Source organism: Tauraco erythrolophus, chromosome 28, assembly GCF_009769465.1.
Source record: "Tauraco erythrolophus isolate bTauEry1 chromosome 28, bTauEry1.pri, whole genome shotgun sequence".
NCBI classification, from domain to species: Eukaryota; Metazoa; Chordata; class Aves; order Musophagiformes; family Musophagidae; genus Tauraco; species Tauraco erythrolophus.
In genome coordinates, this window is record NC_141492.1 from 5,387,528 (window position 1) to 5,404,285 (window position 16,758).

General features: G+C 66.8%; 4 protein-coding genes across 5 annotated transcripts; 3 read left to right on the forward strand and 1 right to left on the reverse strand.

The window, feature by feature from the left end:
- Positions 1-747: 747 nt before the first annotated feature.
- PCSK4 (proprotein convertase subtilisin/kexin type 4) lies at positions 748-7,036 on the reverse strand. Its single transcript, XM_086627537.1, is given in 16 exon segments — positions 748-1,121; positions 1,193-1,312; positions 1,645-1,769; positions 2,070-2,249; positions 2,471-2,588; positions 2,711-2,814; positions 3,142-3,242; positions 3,460-3,672; positions 3,751-3,923; positions 4,450-4,538; positions 4,669-4,715; positions 4,717-4,746; positions 5,397-5,525; positions 5,682-5,777; positions 5,868-5,972; positions 6,851-7,036. Coding segments are annotated over 16 exon segments (2,190 nt in total).
- Positions 7,037-7,215: 179 nt separating this feature from the next.
- REEP6 (receptor accessory protein 6) lies at positions 7,216-11,760 on the forward strand. The gene is made up of 5 exons (XM_086627538.1): positions 7,216-7,330; positions 10,025-10,118; positions 10,369-10,507; positions 10,834-11,002; positions 11,711-11,760. Exons 1-5 carry the CDS (start codon positions 7,216-7,218, stop codon positions 11,758-11,760), a joined length of 567 nt encoding a protein of 188 aa, XP_086483664.1.
- A 1,325-nt stretch (positions 11,761-13,085) lies between these two features.
- On the forward strand, positions 13,086-13,532 carry C28H19orf25 (chromosome 28 C19orf25 homolog). Of its 2 annotated transcripts, none has more exons than XM_086627844.1 (2): positions 13,086-13,246; positions 13,337-13,532. In XM_086627844.1, the coding sequence occupies exons 1-2, from the start codon at positions 13,086-13,088 to the stop codon at positions 13,515-13,517; spliced, it is 342 nt and encodes a 113-aa protein (XP_086483970.1). In that variant the 3' UTR covers positions 13,518-13,532. The 2 variants fall into 2 exon arrangements, with proteins under 2 accessions (XP_086483970.1, XP_086483971.1); XM_086627845.1 differs by having other exon boundaries at positions 13,086-13,243.
- Positions 13,533-14,988: 1,456 nt separating this feature from the next.
- Positions 14,989-16,331, forward strand: GZMM (granzyme M). Its single transcript, XM_086627540.1, has 4 exons — positions 14,989-15,119; positions 15,230-15,374; positions 15,697-15,951; positions 16,104-16,331. The coding sequence occupies exons 1-4, from the start codon at positions 15,025-15,027 to the stop codon at positions 16,329-16,331; spliced, it is 723 nt and encodes a 240-aa protein (XP_086483666.1). The 5' UTR covers positions 14,989-15,024.
- Positions 16,332-16,758: the final 427 nt, after the last annotated feature.

The window sequence follows — 16,758 nt, forward strand, 5'->3', positions numbered from 1 at the left end:
GGGAGGGCCCCAGCTGGCAGCTCTCCCCGTGCCTGTCCCAGCCCTGCGCGGTGCCGCGCTGCGTGCCGGGGCGCAGCTGCCGCTGTGCCGCTGCCAGCCCCAATGGGACAGCGACAGCCCAGGGCCTTCGTCCCCGCTGGGTGGGGGGGGGACAGCAGGGACCCCCTGGGCCCCTTTTTGAAGGACTAAAGGCTGCTGGTGAACGGGAGCCGGGGATCGCACCGTGCCCCGCACCGGGCGGCAGCACCGGGGGTCTGGGCTGTCATCCCCCAGCAGCGGTTCGGAGTCCGGCTGCCTCGGCTCTGCCGGAAGCGGCGCGGGCTCATGGCTAAGCTCGTGCTGGAGGAGCTGCCTGTGGTCGCTCGGGTGCAGCTGTTGGGAGAGAAGTCACGTCTCCTCCTCCTCCCCACGGCCCTCCGCGTCTGGGAAAGGGCACAGGGCTCCCGGCCCTTCTGGAAATAGCTCCCTTGCAGCAGCGTGCCAGGCTGGGCCCCCCGGCACGGCACGGGTCCCCAGGGGATGTGGGGGGATGAGCCAGGCGGAGAGGGAAGCCACCACCCCCGTCTCTGCCGATGCACAGAGCTGGGGATGGGGTGGGATCAGCCCAGGTGCCGCTGGGAAGGGAAATCACCCTTCGGAGAAGGCACTCCGGAAAGGCAACGACAAATTTATTTCAGAAGTCGGGCAAGGGCAGCTCTGTCCCAGGCTGGGGTCCGGCTGCCCGTGCCCGGGCAGCCCAGGCTGGCATCACACCGCCCTGGCAGCCCGGGGACAGCAGGAGGTACCTTTCACGACGCAAAAGGCCACACGGTACGTGACATAGAGGACGGGTGAGAGGATCAGGACCCTGCGGATGAGGACAGGGAGAAGGTCCCTCCGCAGCCCCTCCTCGGGGGGGAAGCCCTGCTGGGGGGAGCAGGAGTGGGTGAGCTCGTCCAGGGTGCGGGCGGGCGGACAGGCGGTGCAGTTGTTGGCCGAAGCGCCCTGGCACGTGTAGCAGGAGGGGTGGCAGCGGGCACAGACGTGGGCCACAGTGGCGGCTCTCCGGGTACGGCCGTAGTAGCGCGGAGGGCAGTAGGGCAGGCAGGAGCGCCGGTGGGCGTACAAAGAGCCATCGCACTCTGCGGAGGGACGGTGGCGTGAGCCGGGCTGGGGGGCCGAGAGCACCAGCCCCTCCTGCCCAAAGACTCACCCTGGCACGCTCCCCGCGCGTCCCGCCTGAGGCACTCGTCCCTGGCAGAGGCTGCGGAGCGCCTGGTCGTCATGTCCTCGGCCGTGCCGCGGAGGTGCAGGATGAAGCTGGTCAGCAGACCTGGGGGCAGGAGGGACAGGATTCGGGAACGCGGTTTGGGTTTGGGATCTCCAGGATTTGGGATCTGTAAGCTGGTGGCTGCAAAGCTGGAAGCCTTGGGGCTGCACGGGGGAGAGCAAGCCATGCCCCCCGTTCCTGAGACCCTCGAAACACGTGCAAACGTGGCCCTGCAGAAAAAAAGGGCTCTGGCCAGACCCCGTGCCCAGGAGGAGCGGGAAGAGGACGAGCCAACAAGTTGCTAATCAAAGAGGAGGAGAGAAGAGGGAAGAACGACAGTGCACAGGGCGACCTCGGTGAGTGGGGTTCACTCTCCAGGGGCCCCGGGCACCCACCCGTGTTGTAGGCATCGCCCTTGTTCTCTAGCTGGAGCGTCCAGGTCCCGTTGGGATTCTCATCCCAGAAGTGCGTGGACATGAAGGTCCAGTCCTTGTAGCCGCGCTGGCTGGTGTCGTACGGGCTGGAGGGGAGGAAGGCTGGGAGTGAGAGCCCGGGGCTGGAGGGGAGCGACCCAGCCCAGGGAGGCCCTGGAGTCACCCTCCTCTTGGTGCGATGGGCATTGCCAAGACGTGGCAGAGGCCACAGGGGAGTTTTGACCATGGTGAGTCCATTCCCGTGGGGGCCCGAGGGAGCTGCTTCAGTGGGGGGGAGTGTCTCCCAGCCCCAGGAGAGGCTGTGAGAGAAGGACCCCCTCTGCCCCCCTGGCACCTGGTAAGTCTCATGGCAAGGTGCTCGCCGCGAGCTCGCGGAGCGCCCTTACCGCACAGTCACCAGTGTGGATGTGGTGCCCATTGGGCTGGTCAGAGCGATCACCAGGTCCCCCCTGCGGCTGTAGCTCAGGGAGAGCTGGACCTGGACGTGCTCCAGCGAGCGGATGCGCTTGGTCCTCCCTGAGCAGGAGGAGACGTCTGCAGAGACAGTGAGCTTGACACCAATGTTCCTGCCAGGCACAAGACAGAGGTAAGGGCATCTCTTCCCCCTCCGAGGGCATCCCACCCTCCGCCACGACCTCTGAGCACAGCCCTGTGGTTGCAGCAGAAGCCGTGCAGCACGGACCGCTTCCCGGGAAGCATCGCTCGTTCCTGCAGCGGGCACAGCATGACTTGGCTACAAGAAAGCCCGTGTGAGGTGGAACCCAGAGGAGATACCATCACCCCTTACCGGGGGGTGCGAAGAGCCCTGACCGAGCACCTTCGCTGAGGCCGCGTTCCTGCCCACACCTTGGCCAGCTCCACCAGCAGCCCAGCATCCAGCAGCCCGTAGCCATAGTGGTGGCTCACTGGAAAGCAGATGCCACCCAAGACAGGGATATGTCAGCCCCTCTGCACCGTGAGTGTGCCAGGGGCTCCCGGCCCAGGGCAGGAGCAGGCAGGGCGGGCAGTGCCCAAGGCCCGAACTCACCCTTGCGTCCGACCCCGTTGGCAGCCCAGTCCTCTGCCCGCAGGTGAGCAGGGCTGGAGGCCCTGACGACGAGATGCTGCACGTCCCGCCAGGTCAGCGCCGGGCTGGAAGCAAGGAGGACTTGGGGCAGAGGTCTCTGCTTTGGAGAGTGAGATTTGGCTCTTCTAACTCCTGGGTCTAGCTGTCTGGGTCCAAACTGGTGCCCCCACACCCTCCTTCACTGCTGGAATGGGAGCAGCAGAGACCTCCAGAGGACACCTCCCCTCCTGCCTCCGGCCGCTCTCCCGCAGTGCCCCGGGAGAAGGGGCTGCCCCGCCAGAGCCCGGGGAGACCTCAGCTGTGCACCCCCAAACCTGCCTGCGAGCAAAGCCCCCCTTCCCTGTCCCTACTGGGAGAGAGGCACCCTGTCCTGCCACCGTGCCAGCACCTACTTGGCCTCCAGCGCAAGGGCGACGGCTCCGGCGGCCAGCGGGGCCGAGACAGAGGTGCCCGTGTGCCCGTCGGTGCAGCGGTGGTGCAGGTCGGTGGTCACCTGGGGGGGACAAGGGGGTCTTGGCACTGCAGCTGGAGCCAAGGGCAGGACTGGCTGGAGTTGGGGAGCTCCAGTCAATGCCCCCATCGGGCTTTTGGGGGTCTAATGCCAACACTTTACTAAAGGCTCCCTCCCCGGGTGGGATGAGCCCACTCGCTGCCGGGAACTGGTTTCTGCCCGAGGGTGGCTGCTCCGGCGGAGCCGGCGTGGCACTCACGATCCGCGCCTCGCTCGCGGTCCTGCCACTGTAGGTGGTGGTGAGGATGGCGGAGCAGCCCTCGCCGTACCAGGGCCTCCGCCCGTCCGCCAGGACGCTGCCCACCAGCAGCGTGTAGATGCTGTTGGCGTACCCGTCGCAGTTGCAGTTGTCGTAGTTGATCCCGCCGTTGCCGGCGGCCCAGACGAAGATGGAGCCGAGGCCACCCCGTCCCTGGCAGAGGGGAGGCAGAGGGGGGTGAGCAGGGAGCCATGGCACCAGCGAGGTGCCTGGGGCCGGTGCCGAGCTCACTTTGGTGACCCCTCTGTAGAAGGCCTCCGCTGCCAGCACGCCCGGCCCGTCCACAGTCTTCCCATCGTCCTGGGGTCCCCAGCTGGCGCTGTAGATGTGGATGTGCTGGTGCCGCAGGCTGAGCGCCTGAGCCTCCACCATGTCCGTGATGGGACCGTCCAGCATCCGCACACCTGCAGGGCCAGGACAGGGGTGGCAGTGCCCGGGGGGTGGCAGCACTTGGGAGGCCACGCTGGCTCCGGGTGGACAGGAGGGCTCATGTTCATGCCACGTGCGTCTAAGGGCTGAGTGGCATCTTGATGGCCCCCCGCTTCACCCCCTAGTTGCCTGGAGCACCCTTCACGCGACGCTGCCCCGAGGAGATCGGGCTCCCATGGTTCTGCGTGGCCGCTGCCATGAGCACATCCCCAGAGCTCCTCGTTAAGCCCTTTGCAATCAAGCCCAGCGAGTTCTCCCAGGTTTTAACCCCGTTTGCCACACTCATTTCTGCAGGGGAGCCAGAGCCCCGTGCCGCAGTGGGCGTTAAACCCCCAGGGAGCCCCACGGCCGGGCGTGCGGTAACACCGCGGCACCCTCTACCCCCCTGCAACCTCTGGCTCCCTGCCCAGAGCAGCCATGCGTGGGGCTGTGTGTCCCCCCCAGGGTGCTGGAGCTGGTTCGTGACTCCCGTCCCACCAGCACGTCGGAGCAAGGGCTCACCTCCAACCTTGGCATTGTACGCAACGCCGGCTCCGCAGATTCGGTTGTTGGCTGCAGCTGCCACCTCTCCTGCGCAGCGTGTCCCGTGCCTGCGGGGCAGGGGCAGCCCGTGAGCCATCCCCTGCCAGGGCGAAGGGGCCCGGGACAGCCTCAGCGCCCCGAGGTAAAGCACCCAGCGCAGGGAAGAGATTTGCACCGACAGCAGCTGGCAAAACTCACCAGTTCTCGTCCCCGGCGGTGTACCTGGGCTGGGGATCGGGGTCGTTTGCTGTTGAAGTCATAACTTGCCAGGGGGTCCTATTGCAAAAAGAGGCACCAGCATGAGCAGAAACTGCCTTTCGGTGCGGGCTGTGACAGCTCGGCGGGCTCCTGGCACTTCGGATCACCAGGATCACCCTGCCGTGCCCATGAGCTCGCTGCCTGCCCAGCCCGGAGAGGGCAGGGGGGGTCCTTCACACCCAGTAACCGCGCCGGGTTAACCCGGAGTTGTTGGAAACGGGGTTTTGCTAAAGGAGCGTAACTCTGCACGTCGCTGCGCTGCTCCAGCGTACCCAGGCTCACGTTGAGTGAGACCGGCCAGCGTGGCGAGTCGCCCGAGGGCGAGCCTTGCCAGCTGCGGTGGGGAGAGAGGAGCTGCAAAAACTGGAACCATGTCGTTATAAACAACGACTAAGATTTCCCGATTCCTCCCCCTCGGCTCGCGGAGCACGTGAGGGTTTACCAGCTTTACTGGCTTTGCAGCTTGCTGTAATGTGGGGGCCTGAGCGTGTGCAAGTTCTAACATCTCCTTGATGTGACGCTCCACTGCGGGAGACACCAAACCGTCTGATCCAGCCACGGAGAGGCTGAGTTCCCACTGCGAAGTCCCACAGGTGGGATGAAGGCACCAGCTCCCACCCTCCACTGGAGACAAGACACCCTGAAGGAGCTCAGCCCATCGTAGTTACGTAGTTGGCAGACAGGTCCGGATGGTCCTTCTCGATCCCATCATCCAGGATGGTCAGCACAACCCCCAGCCCCGTGTACCCTTTGCTCCAAGCAGTGAGGATGTTTAGATCAGGATTGATGTCATTGTTCTGGAAAACGGATTAGATTTGATCAGCCCCTGGCAGGAGGCTGCGGGTGACCTTCAAGGACTCTGCTGCTGCCTCATCACTGTCAGCATTAGTCCTGTTTATGCCTCGGGGAGGCGATTTGCTCCAGGATTAGAAGAGAGAGCGGCAAAATCTCACCATGTACCACTGTTTATGGAACCAGGGATCCGTCGGCACCACGCTGACGCTTCTCTTCGTGCGCCTCTTTACGGTTTGCTGCTCAAACCAGAGGACCTGGGTGGGAAGCAGCGTTGCTGGTGTCAGGGAGAGCCTCCCAGCACCGCGTGCCTCCGTCCCTGGGCCCTGCCACCGCCTCCTCCCTACCTTTGGCTCTTTCGCCAGGCGCATATTCCAGCCCCAGTGCCTGCTCAAGGCCTTCTGCCTGGTGCCGCGGTGTTTGAAGTGATAATATGGTTCTCCCTCCATCACCTGCAGGTGCCAAGAGCTGTTGTGAGACCCTTTCTAGACAAGCAGCAGGGCTGGGGACACGTGTGCCGGCTTGACGCGGGCCGCAGAGATCGGAAAGACGCGTTTAACGTGAGTTGTACGCGGCGGGACGAGCCGAGCGTGTCACCGGGAGACAGGGCGGGCTCCCGGGGAAGGCTTCCCGTGCCCCTGGGGTTTCCCGGCTCACCCGTGCGCACACAGAGGACCCGAGCGATGCTTTTATCTACATCGGAGGGTCTCAAAGCGCTGGCGGGAACGATGGAGCACCGTGTTTCACAACTAAACCCGAGTCCCGCGGCGGGACACGCGGTGGAGGGGATGAGTGGTGGGGACGAGGGAAGGGGGGCACGAGGGCATCTCCCTGATGAGGAAAGGCTGAGGGAGCTGGGTCTCTTTAGCTTGGAGAAGAGGAGACTGAGGGGGGACCTCATTAATGTTTATAAATATGGAAAGGGTGACTGCCATGAGGATGGAGCCAGGCTCTTCTCAGTGGCATCCAGTGACAGGACAAGGGGAAATGGAGATAAGCTGGAACATAGCAGGTTCTGCTTAAACACGAGGAAGAACTTCTTCCCAGTAAGGGGAACAGAACACTGGGACAGGTTGCCCAGAGAGGTTGTGGAGCCTCCTTCTCTGGAGATGTTCCAAACCCACGTTCTGGTGGGATCTGATCTAGGTGGTCCTGCCCCGGCAGGGGGATTGGACTAGATGATCCTTTGAGGTCCCTTCCAATCCCTGACATTCTGGGATTCTGTGAGGGTGCGTGGACGGGAGGTGCGGGGCTCTGCCCGGCCCCCGCCGGCCACGCCGCCCTCCCCGCGCAGCCGGGCGGCCCCCCCCGGGCCCCGGCCGGGCCGCACCTGGCCCAGGCAGAGCAGCCCGTGCCGGCGGGCCATGCCCGCCGCCTCCCGCGGCCCCGCCGCCACCCGCACGGCCCAGCTGCTCAGGTAGACGCGGCGCTCGGCGGGGCCCGCGGGGGCGGCGGCGGCGGCGACCATCGCCGCCCCCAGGAGCAGCCCCGGCCCCAGCGCCGGCCGCGCCGCCATCGAGGCTGCGGCGGTTGAGCGGCCGTTGCCACGGCGACGGCGTCGCCACGCCCCTCCCGGCTCGGCCCCGCCCCTCCCGGCCCCCGCGCCGCCGCCTCATTGGCCCGGAGCCGCGGGGGGCGGGGCGAGGCGGCGCGGGGCGGGGCCGGGGCCCCCGCCATGGGCACGGTGCCGCCGCCATGGGCACGGTGCCGCAGCGCCTGCAGCGCTTCCTCGAGCGCCCCGGGCTGCTCGGCGACCTGCTGGGCCGGCTGGAGGCCCGCACCGGCGTCCGGCGGCTCTACCTGGCCACAGGTGCGACCGGCACCCCGCGCCCCCGCTCCCCTTCGGCTCCCTTCCCCTATTTCGGGGGTCCCTCCTCTTTCCTGGGGTGCCCTGGCAGCCCCTCACCGTGCCTCTGGGCTCTGCGGGGGGGGGCACGGGCTGGGGACAGGCAGGGCACCGCGTTTGGGGGCTGCTGGGTGCGCTCACGGAGTGGGGCTGCGCTGGGGTGGGGGCCGGGGGGCTGTCTGGGCGGGCGGGGGGCGGCCGCGCCGTCCGTCCTCGCCTTCAGCAGGTGTGAAATGTCGCACCTCGACCCCAAAACCTGCAGGGTCTCAGCCAGACCCTCAGGATCCCCGAGAAGCCTGGCCCTGACGGAGGGGGGTCCTCACTCCCCGACAGCTGAGCCCCCAAAACGCAGCGGGTCAGACCAGGTGTCGGGATGGGAGCGCCCATCCCTGTGTCCCACTCACCTCCCTCCCCAGCGGGAGGGCAGAGGTCCGGCTGTTAATCGGATCCTGATTGCTCATTAATGAGAAACCAGCCGGCATCTCCCCGGGGAGCGGCGTCCTGGCACGGAGTGACCCCTCTGCTCTGACCCTTGGCCCTGTGCCACTCTCTGCCAATTTACAACTTGCCTGTCCGTGTTCTCTCAGTCAGGATTTTATATAAATATAGAAAATCTATAAACTGGGGTTCCCAGTTGCCTGCATTCCTCCGGGCACTTTCCCTGCCTCTCGCCTCCCAGTGCAATTTCCTGGCCCTTTACCTGCTGCAGGGCTCGTTTTCCCACTCCGAGAGAGAAAAGGGTCCGTGAACGGGCACGTGCCGCTGTGACCGGGTTGTGTTTGGATGCAGTACGTGGCATCGGGCGTCTTCTGAGCAGAACGGTCCCGTGGCTTTAGTTGTGCTCAGGTGTGAAGGACTTTTTTTGGGGTAGGGGAAGAGTGAGGGCACCGCTTCCACCGAGGAGCGATGGTCCCATGTTCTCAGTCCCTGTCCTGCAAAAGGAGGAGCTGGTGCTAAACTGCAGATACCTGATTTCTCCCTCCCCCGGCTCTGGAGCAATTCCTGATTTGTGCTGGAACCCATCAGGGTCTGTTCTGCATCTCTGGAGCCAGTAAATGACCCAGGGGCTGCGGTTTGGAGCCCATCTTGCCTGGCCTCTGGGCAGCACAGCGAGGTCAGCCGTGTGGTGGCTTCAGCTGGGTAAAGATCATCCCGGAGGAGGTCGGTGTCCCCATCCCAAGGCACGGGGCCAGCCAGGCTGGCCGGCACCCCGGCAGCTCGCCCTCCTTGCCAAGCCAGGCACCGTGGGACGGCTCCGGCCGCCCCCTCGGCAGCTCTCCGTTGTAAGTGAAGCCTTGCACTTGTTTTTTTTTTGCTGTTACGTAAATTTCTCTGGGGGCTAAACTTATCCCGTGAAATCCCTGCAGAGGCTTTTGGGGGAACAAAACCCAGCACTGCCTGGACCTGCCTGTTTTCCTTGAGGGGAGGTTTGCCACTGCTCCAAAGCCGCGTCTCCTGGGAAAGACACGAAGCCCCGTTCGTGCCCAGAGCCGCGGCTGCCCCGCACCGGGGGCCAGAGCAGGGCACAGAAACGCTGCGGTGAGCAGAGTGGGGATAATCCGTCCTCCGAGCACGGGTTTTCCTCTGACTCACTGGCACGGACAGGTTAAGTCCTGGCTGTCCTGCCCGCTGCAGGGCGAGTGCTCGCGTTGATGGAGGAGTTGGTACGCGGGATACGGGGGACGCTGCTGGGCTGTGACAGCACGTGCCCTCGACTCCAGCTCCGCGTGTCCCGGCTGTTTTCGTGCCCTCAGCCCCTTTGGGGTCTGTGTTTTGGCTGCCTCGGGCAGGCTGGGAGGGAGCCGCTGGATGCCGGCATCTCCGAGCCCGCATGTGAGTGAGGGCTTTTTGCTGTGCCCGGGTTTTGGCACCAAAACCTTGTCCCGGCTTCCCCCCTCCGCCGGCTCTCCCAATTCTGCTGATCCTCTTGCGAGCATCTGAGGGCTGGGCAGGCTCCAAACGACCAAAATTTAATTTTAACGGTTTAATTTAAGAAGAGGGAGGCGAGATTGGATTGCTGGTTCTCGGGGGGGCTGAATCCTTCACCAACGGTGGCCGCGCAGCACACGCGCGTGCACGGGATGTGCACAGGGAGCAGAACGGAGACGTGCTCCGGCAGCAAGGCCGCTCTCCCGGTGCTTGGCTCCGGCACCAAGGCTTGTCCTTGAACAGTCGTTATCAAGATGCCGAGCGGCTCCCAGCCCCGCGCGCGGACGGGAAGCTCCGTCCCTTAACTTTGGACTGTGGGCGTGAGTTCAAGTCCCCGCTCCCGACGTCTCCGCAGCCTTGGCCCGGGTCCAGGCTGGTGACAGGTCGGAAGCGCTGGGAGTTTGTGGTGGTAAAGTCCCTTCCAAGCCAGGGAGGGGACAAATGGTGACAGGACCAGGTCATGGCTCCCTCGGGGATGAGCGAGCGCCCTGCCGTGTGTCGCGGCTCAGCGCGGCTGCAAAAGCGGCGTGTTGAGCCCCTCGGTGGTCTGGTGTGCGGAGGGTCGTGCTGGAATTAACTGGGGGTGGTCGTTACTCCCAGCTGGAGGGTCCCAGCATGCGCCTCTGCTCCCTACTGGGATGAGAAACCTGCTGGGCAGACTGAGCCGGGGTCTCTCCTCGCCGTCTCGGTGTCGGCAGGTAGGTGACCATCCTCTCTGTGCCCCCCCAGGTTCGGTGGCGTTCCTGGGGCTGTACCTCGTGTTCGGCTGCGGCGCGGCGCTGCTCTGCAACCTCATCGGCTTCGCCTACCCCGCGTACGCCTCGTAAGTCCCAGCGTCCCAGCCCAGCCTCCCTGGAGAGCGTTCCCTGCCCTTAGCCGAGGGTCCCCCTGGTAAACAAACGGGCAGTTATGGTCGGGAAGCTCTTGAGACCTTCCCGAAAACACTGGGACCTGGCGCAGTCCCAGCTTGGAGCAGCAGCAGGTTTGCTCCAGGGTGTGGAGGACTTGGGAAGGAGGTGCCCACCCTGGCAGCAGGACTGCAGCAGCAGTGCCCTTCCCCTCTCCTGCTGCAGCATCAAAGCCATCGAGAGCTCCAGCAAGGAGGATGACACCACGTGGCTGACGTACTGGGTGGTGTACGGCGTCTTCAGCGTAGCCGAGTTCTTCTCCGACATCTTCCTCTACTGGTTCCCGTTCTACTATGCTGGGAAGGTAACAGCTTCGCTGGGGGCTGCTGGGGCCCAAGTCCTCTCACCTGATGGCTGAACTTGGAGGAACCAAGCGTGGTGGGCTCTGCCCCATTAGCAGGGCAGCGGTGGTGGCTGGGGGTGTGGCTGCAGTCCATCGTGGAGCTCCCTGCAGTCCTGGGACCTCCAGTGAGCTCTGGCCTTGGGAAGCTGCCCTACAACCAGGCTGGGGGGCACTGGAGAAGCTCACCTGCTGCCCTGTCACTGCCCACCTTCTGGGGGCTGCCTGGCTTGGACTGTGCCCACCTGCCCTGCCACCTTCCAGCTCTGGAGCGTCTCTCCACCCCACAGTGCCTGTTCCTGCTGTGGTGCATGGCCCCCGTGTCCTGGAACGGCTCACAGGTGCTCTACCAGACCGTCATCCGGCCCTGCTTCCTCAGGCACCACCAGACCGTGGACAACGTGCTGGGCAACCTCAGCACCAAAGCCCTGGATGCGGCTTCCAGCATCACCCAAGAAGGTAACGCGGCTCCTCCGCTCCCCGCTGTCCTGCTCCGTGTCCGGGGCCGGTGGTTTTCCCTGGAGCACGGCCCAGCTCTGCCAGGACACAGCCAACTCTCGTCTTAGGTCCCGGCAAGTGGCCATCCCTCCGTGGTGGCGAGCCGCGCTCCCGCAGCCGTGTGCCCGCGCGGCGGCGGGGGCCGAGCCGAGGGCTCCCCCCCTCTTTGTAACTCTCTCTCTTCTCTTTGCGCCCCGCGGTCCAGTCCTGCGGACTCTGGTCAGCAGCAGAGCCCGGCGGGCAGCCGGGGTGGCACCGCAGCTCAGCCCGCCCGTATGTAAGAGCCGCGGTTGCCGCCGCCGAAGGGAAAAAGGGCCGTTCTGTGCCGACCGCCCCGCCGCGACCACCGCATCCTGCGGGCGGCTGTGGCCACTTTGGCGCTGCCAAACCGAACCACGCTCCCGCTCTGGCGGGCACCGGCGCGGCTCACGCACCACCGGCCCTTTCTCCGTCGGCGCGGGCAGAGCCGGCGCTTTCCCTCCTGCTTCTCCGTAGCCAGACCCCCGCGCCGCGCGTCCTCCCTCGGCTCCGCCATGTGCTCCTATTTGAAGACCCCCCCACCTCTCCGCCGGGGGTCCGGGAGGGAATGGGATGGCTTCGTCCCTGGGACCACCGGTGCCCCGGGGGGGGGTGGGACAGGCTTTAACGCCATCCCCGTGTTTCCCGCAGCTTCCCGAGCAGCCCTGAACCTGGTGGAAGAAGCAGAGAAGAGGAAATGAGAGGGGCAACTCCTGAGCCCCCCCCCTGGTACCGGCACCGGTACCAGCACCGTGACCTCGAGCCTGGGGCTGCGTCTGGGCCCCCGCTCGGCCGGGTCCGGCCGAGCGGGGGCCCAGACGCAGCCCCAGACCCAAACCCCCCCGCTCCTTCCCGCAATAAACCCCCCCGGTGCTCCGCGAACCATGTGCGCTCCCTCGGGGCGGCGGCTCCTTTAAGACAGTGGGCGGGGCCCGCGGGAAAGGGGAGGGCGGGGCGGCGTGACGTAATCGGTGGGCGGGGCGGAAGGCAGGCAGGGGGGAGGGGGGCTTTTGGCGCTACGGTGGCCGAGGAGGGCGGCGGCGGGTGAGGTGGGTGGCTGTTTGTCCGTTTGTCCGACGGGGCGGGTCGGTCTGTCTGTCCGGGGGGGGGCGGGCGCGTGCCAGGGGGGTTTTGTCCTTCTGTCTGTCCGTCCGGGGGGGGGGGGAGGGGGCAGCGCTGTCCCAGGGAAGGGGGAAGCGTCTGTCTGTCCTGGAGGAGACGGGGGGTATTGTGTCTGTCTGTCTGTCCCGCGCGGGGGGATCGCTTCTGTGGGCTGTCTTTCTGTCTGTCCTAGGGGCGGGGCGGGCCTCTGTCTGTCTGTCCTGGGGACTGGGGGGGGGGGGGGGCGTCTGTCCTGCAGAGGTATGGAGGGGGTGTCTGTCTGTCCTGGGGAGGGAGTGGGGAGTCTGTCTGGGGGGGCGGGCAAGGAGGGGGTCTGTCCGTCCTGGGGCAGGGAGCGAGGGAAGCCCGTCTGTCTGAGGGAAACGGGGGCGGGCCGCTGTCTGTCTGTCCGTGTGTCTGTCTAAGAGGCAGTGGGAGGACCACTGTCTGTCCCGGGACAGCGCGGGGATCTGTCTGTCTGCGAGGGGCAGTTCGATCTGTCCGGGGGGGGCGGTGAGGGGGGTCGGTCTGTCTGTCTGTCCGTCTGTCCGGGGGGCAGCGAGGGGAGTCTGTCTGTCTGTCCGGCGGGGGGGCGGGGAGCGAGGGGAGTCTGTCTGTCTGTCCGGGGGGGGGGCAGCGAGGGGGGTCTGTCTGTCTGTCCGGGGAGGGGCAGCGAGGGGGGGCTCTGTCGGAGTGCGGGGAGGGCTGTGTGTCTGTCCGAGGGGCAGCGAGGGGGGTTTGTCTGTCTGTCCGGGGGGGGGCAGCGAGGGGGGGCTCTGTCGGAGTGCGGGGAGGGCTCTGTGTCTGTCCGAGGGGCAGCGCGCGGGGGGTCGGTCGGTCCGTCCGACGGCCGGGGCGGGGGCAGCGCAGCCCCCTCAGCCCCCCCCCCTTCCCCCCCCTCCCCATCACCCGCGCCAGCCCCGGGATGAGCTCCAAGGCCAAGCGCGTGCTGCCCACCCGCCCCGAGCCCCCCAGCGGCGCGCAGGTCCTGGCCGACGTGCGGGGCGCCCGCCCGGCCGACCCCGTCTTCCTGCTCCCCTCGGAGCCCCACCGGCCCCGCGGCCCCTCCCCAGGTGAGCCTCGGCGGTGGCGGGGGGGGGCGAGCGGCGGGTCGGGGGGGCCCACGGCCCCCGTCGAACCCCCATGCCGCCCTCCGCCAGGCTCCGCCGGCTGCAGCGGGCAGGAGGCGGCGGCGGCGGAGCGGGAGCGGCTGTACCGGCAGAGCCGCGCCTACGTGGAGATGAATCAGCGGCTGCGGGAGTCCCGGGAACGGCTGCGGGAGCGGCGCGAGGAGCTGCGGCAGGCGGGAGCGGCGCTGGAGCGCGGCGTTTCCGACATGAGGCAGAAACTTTTCTGACCGGGACGGTGGTGGCCACCTCCGGACGCCCCGTGGTCACAGTTTTGTTTGCCCAAATTGAGGGTAGAACCGATTGCGTTTGGTTTACGGGAGGATTTGGTATTGCTGGGATTTGCCGGCACCTCCCCGGTGCCAGGGAGCAGTGGGACCTGCTGCCTGTGCCAGGGAGGGGCCGTCTGGGTGCCAGCAGGTTGCTGGTGCGGTCGGAAAGGCTCAGCCCTCCCGTTTTTGTCCCGTGAACTCGATGCCCTTGTCCCCGAGGGGTGGCATGTCATCCGTGTCCCCGCAGCGCCGCGTCGCCTATGACTTCTCCATCTGGTACTGCCCCGAAGACGACAACATCGCCTCCCGCATCTCGGAGTGCTTGAAGAAGGAGGGATTTCGGGGCTACGTGGAGCACCAGGACCAGGTGGCTGGGACGTCCACCATCTCGACCGCCGTCGAGGTCATCGAGGCCAGCCGCGTGGCCATCCTCCTCCTCTCCGCCAAGTCCCTGCATGACCCATGGTGCCAACGCGTTTCCGAGTGGAACCTGCAGCACATCATCCACTGCCATGGGACCAAGATGATCCCCGTGTATGTGGGGGTGAAGAAAGCCGACGTGCCTCTCTTCCTGCAGCACCTCATCGAGCTGAAGTACCAGACCGAGTCCTTCTTCCCCAGGCTCGTGGACAGCCTGAGAAGGTCCTGCTCGGGGGCGAGGAAGGCCAGGCCTGCCTCATCCTCCAAAGCGAAATGCTGAGGAACCGGGGGTGGTTTCGCAGCTGGTTTGGGGGCCGATGGCCCCGCAGCGATGGTGGTGGGAGTGGAGTTGTCCTGTACTGCTCATAAATAAAGGTGGTGGCAACGGGTCACCCCAGCGCTGGGGATTGTCACAAATTCCATTAAAAAACCCTTCTGGAAGAACCGAAGATGTGACTTTGTGCCCGCACGCCTCCGTGGCGCTTGGCGAGCCGGGAGCGAGGTGGAAGCAAAAGCCCACGGAGCACCGGCGTCGCTCTGGGTGATTTTTCCACCCCCACAGGTGTTACCCTGTGGGTGCCTCTTCCCCTTCCTGCCCCCCTTAGCGGGGTCCGTGCCCCACTGCCGCCCTGCGTCGCTTTCACACGTGACTCGAGAGCTTCTCTGGCACCGCGCTGGCTCGGCACGGAGCACGGCAGCGTCGTGTCGCCGCCGCAGAGGGACGCGGAGCCGGCGGGCACTGCCAGCCCACGAGGGATGGAGGCGAGGGGCAGCCTGGGGCTGCTGCTGCTGCTCACTCTCCTGCCAGCCAGGCCGGGTGAGCGCCAGGGCGGGGGTTCAGGGGTGGCCAGCGGGGTCTCGGCATCGCTGGCAGCAGGGGATGGCAGCAGGGTGCTGGTTGGGGACCTCAGCCTTGCCCTCTTGGCGAGGCGGCCAACTGGCGGCGGCAGGATGGGGATGGGCTCTCTGCTCCCTGGCAGCGTGGCGCTGGCTCCAGCCGTCGGTCATCGGGGGGCACGAGGCCAAACGCCACTCCAGGCCCTACATGGTGTCCGTCCAGTTCGGGGGGGTTCACGCCTGCGGGGGAGCGCTGCTGCACAAGCGGTGGGTGCTGACGGCTGCCCACTGCTTCCCGCCGAGGTGAGTCCGGAGCGGCCGCATCCTGCCCGGCGCAGGGACCGGGGGGCTCGGCAGGGCACAGTGTGCCCAGCGCTGGGCTCCTGCCGACACCGACTCCCGCTGCGGGGCAGGACGAGGGCCGTGGGGACGGTGGTGGTGGGGCTGCACAGCCTGCGGGAGCGTGGGGCGGCCACGCAGACCTTCCCCATCCGGGGGGCCTGTCCCCACCCCGGCTACGACCGCCAGACGATGGAAAACGACCTTCTCCTGCTCCAGGTGGGGCTTGCGCCGGCCGCAGGGAAGGGTTTGCCATGGGGCTGGAGGAGCGTGACTGTCGGCAGTGCCGGGAAGCGTTGCCAGGGAGGGGGCCGAGGGGGTTCACACCGCGCCGGTGCAGCCGCGCTCGCAGCCACAGCTCGGTGACATTTCCTTTTTACACCTCCGAGCGCTTTCACGGCTCGGTGACATCTCCCCGCTCCCGTGGGTGCCGTGCCGGCTCGATGCTCCCCCTCGGCCACCCACCCACCGTGACGGGGTGCTCCCTGCCAGCCCCCGGCCATGGCGGGGGGTCTGACGCTGCCCACCGCCCTGCCCGCAGCTGGAGGGGACGGTGACGCTGAGCAAGACGCGGCGGCTCATCAGGCTGCTGGGGCGGGAGCCGGCGGCGGGGGCGGCGTGCAGCCTGGCGGGCTGGGGGGTCCGCGGGCACGGCAGGCTCTCACCCACGCTGCAGGAGCTGGAGGTGACGGTGCTGGACGCCCGGATGTGCAACAACAGCCGCTTCTGGGACGGCGGCATCGCCCCCACCATGATCTGCTTCCAGGGACGCCGCAGGGGCTCCGCACCGGCCAAGGTGAGGAGCTGGGGGGGCCAAAGGGCTTTGCAAGGGACCGACCGGCTGCGAAGCTCTGCCCACCCCAGCGGAGGCGGGATGTGCCCCTGGTCGGGGGCGGGGGGCCCCTGGTCCCCAGTCGGGGTCCGCTCCCCGCTGTCACCTCCACCCAGGGTGACTCCGGGGGCCCGTTGGTGTGCGGGGCGCCGGCGGCGGTGGCCGGCGTGCTGTCCTTCACCAGCCGCGACTTCACCGACCCGCTCAAGCCGCCGGTCGCCACCTCGGCCGTGAAGCACAAGAAATGGATCCAGAAAACGCTGCGGGGGGGCTGCGGGTCACCCCAGCCCGGGCGTGGGGCACAGACAGACCACCCCTTCCTATTTACACAGGTTGGCTTTTAATTCTTAATACTGTCCGCAGTCCCGGTGAAATAACATCCTTAGTACGTACATACAGCGATGGGGGGAGCGGGACACGGCGCATCCCGGCGGCACCGTCCGCAGAGGAGGGCTGAAGCCGACAGGACACGCGGAGCGGAGACGGGCGACAGCAGGGTGGGGTGGTGGGGCGGTGGGGCTTGAACCCAGGGCCGCGGCCGAGTGCGTGGGGAGATGCTGCCCTCCCGGCACACCCGACGCTCCGTTAGGGCACTCGGGAGTGGGGCCACGTGCCGCCCCCGGGGATTTTGGCCCCTCTTCTGCAACCCCGCCCCGGGTCCCACTGTGCTGGCTCCAGTCTTCCCACCGCTGCCAGAGCCGAGGTCCCCAGCGGGCACCAGGGTGTGTGCATCCCCCCGACCCCAGTGCATGCCTCACCCCCGCTGCGCAG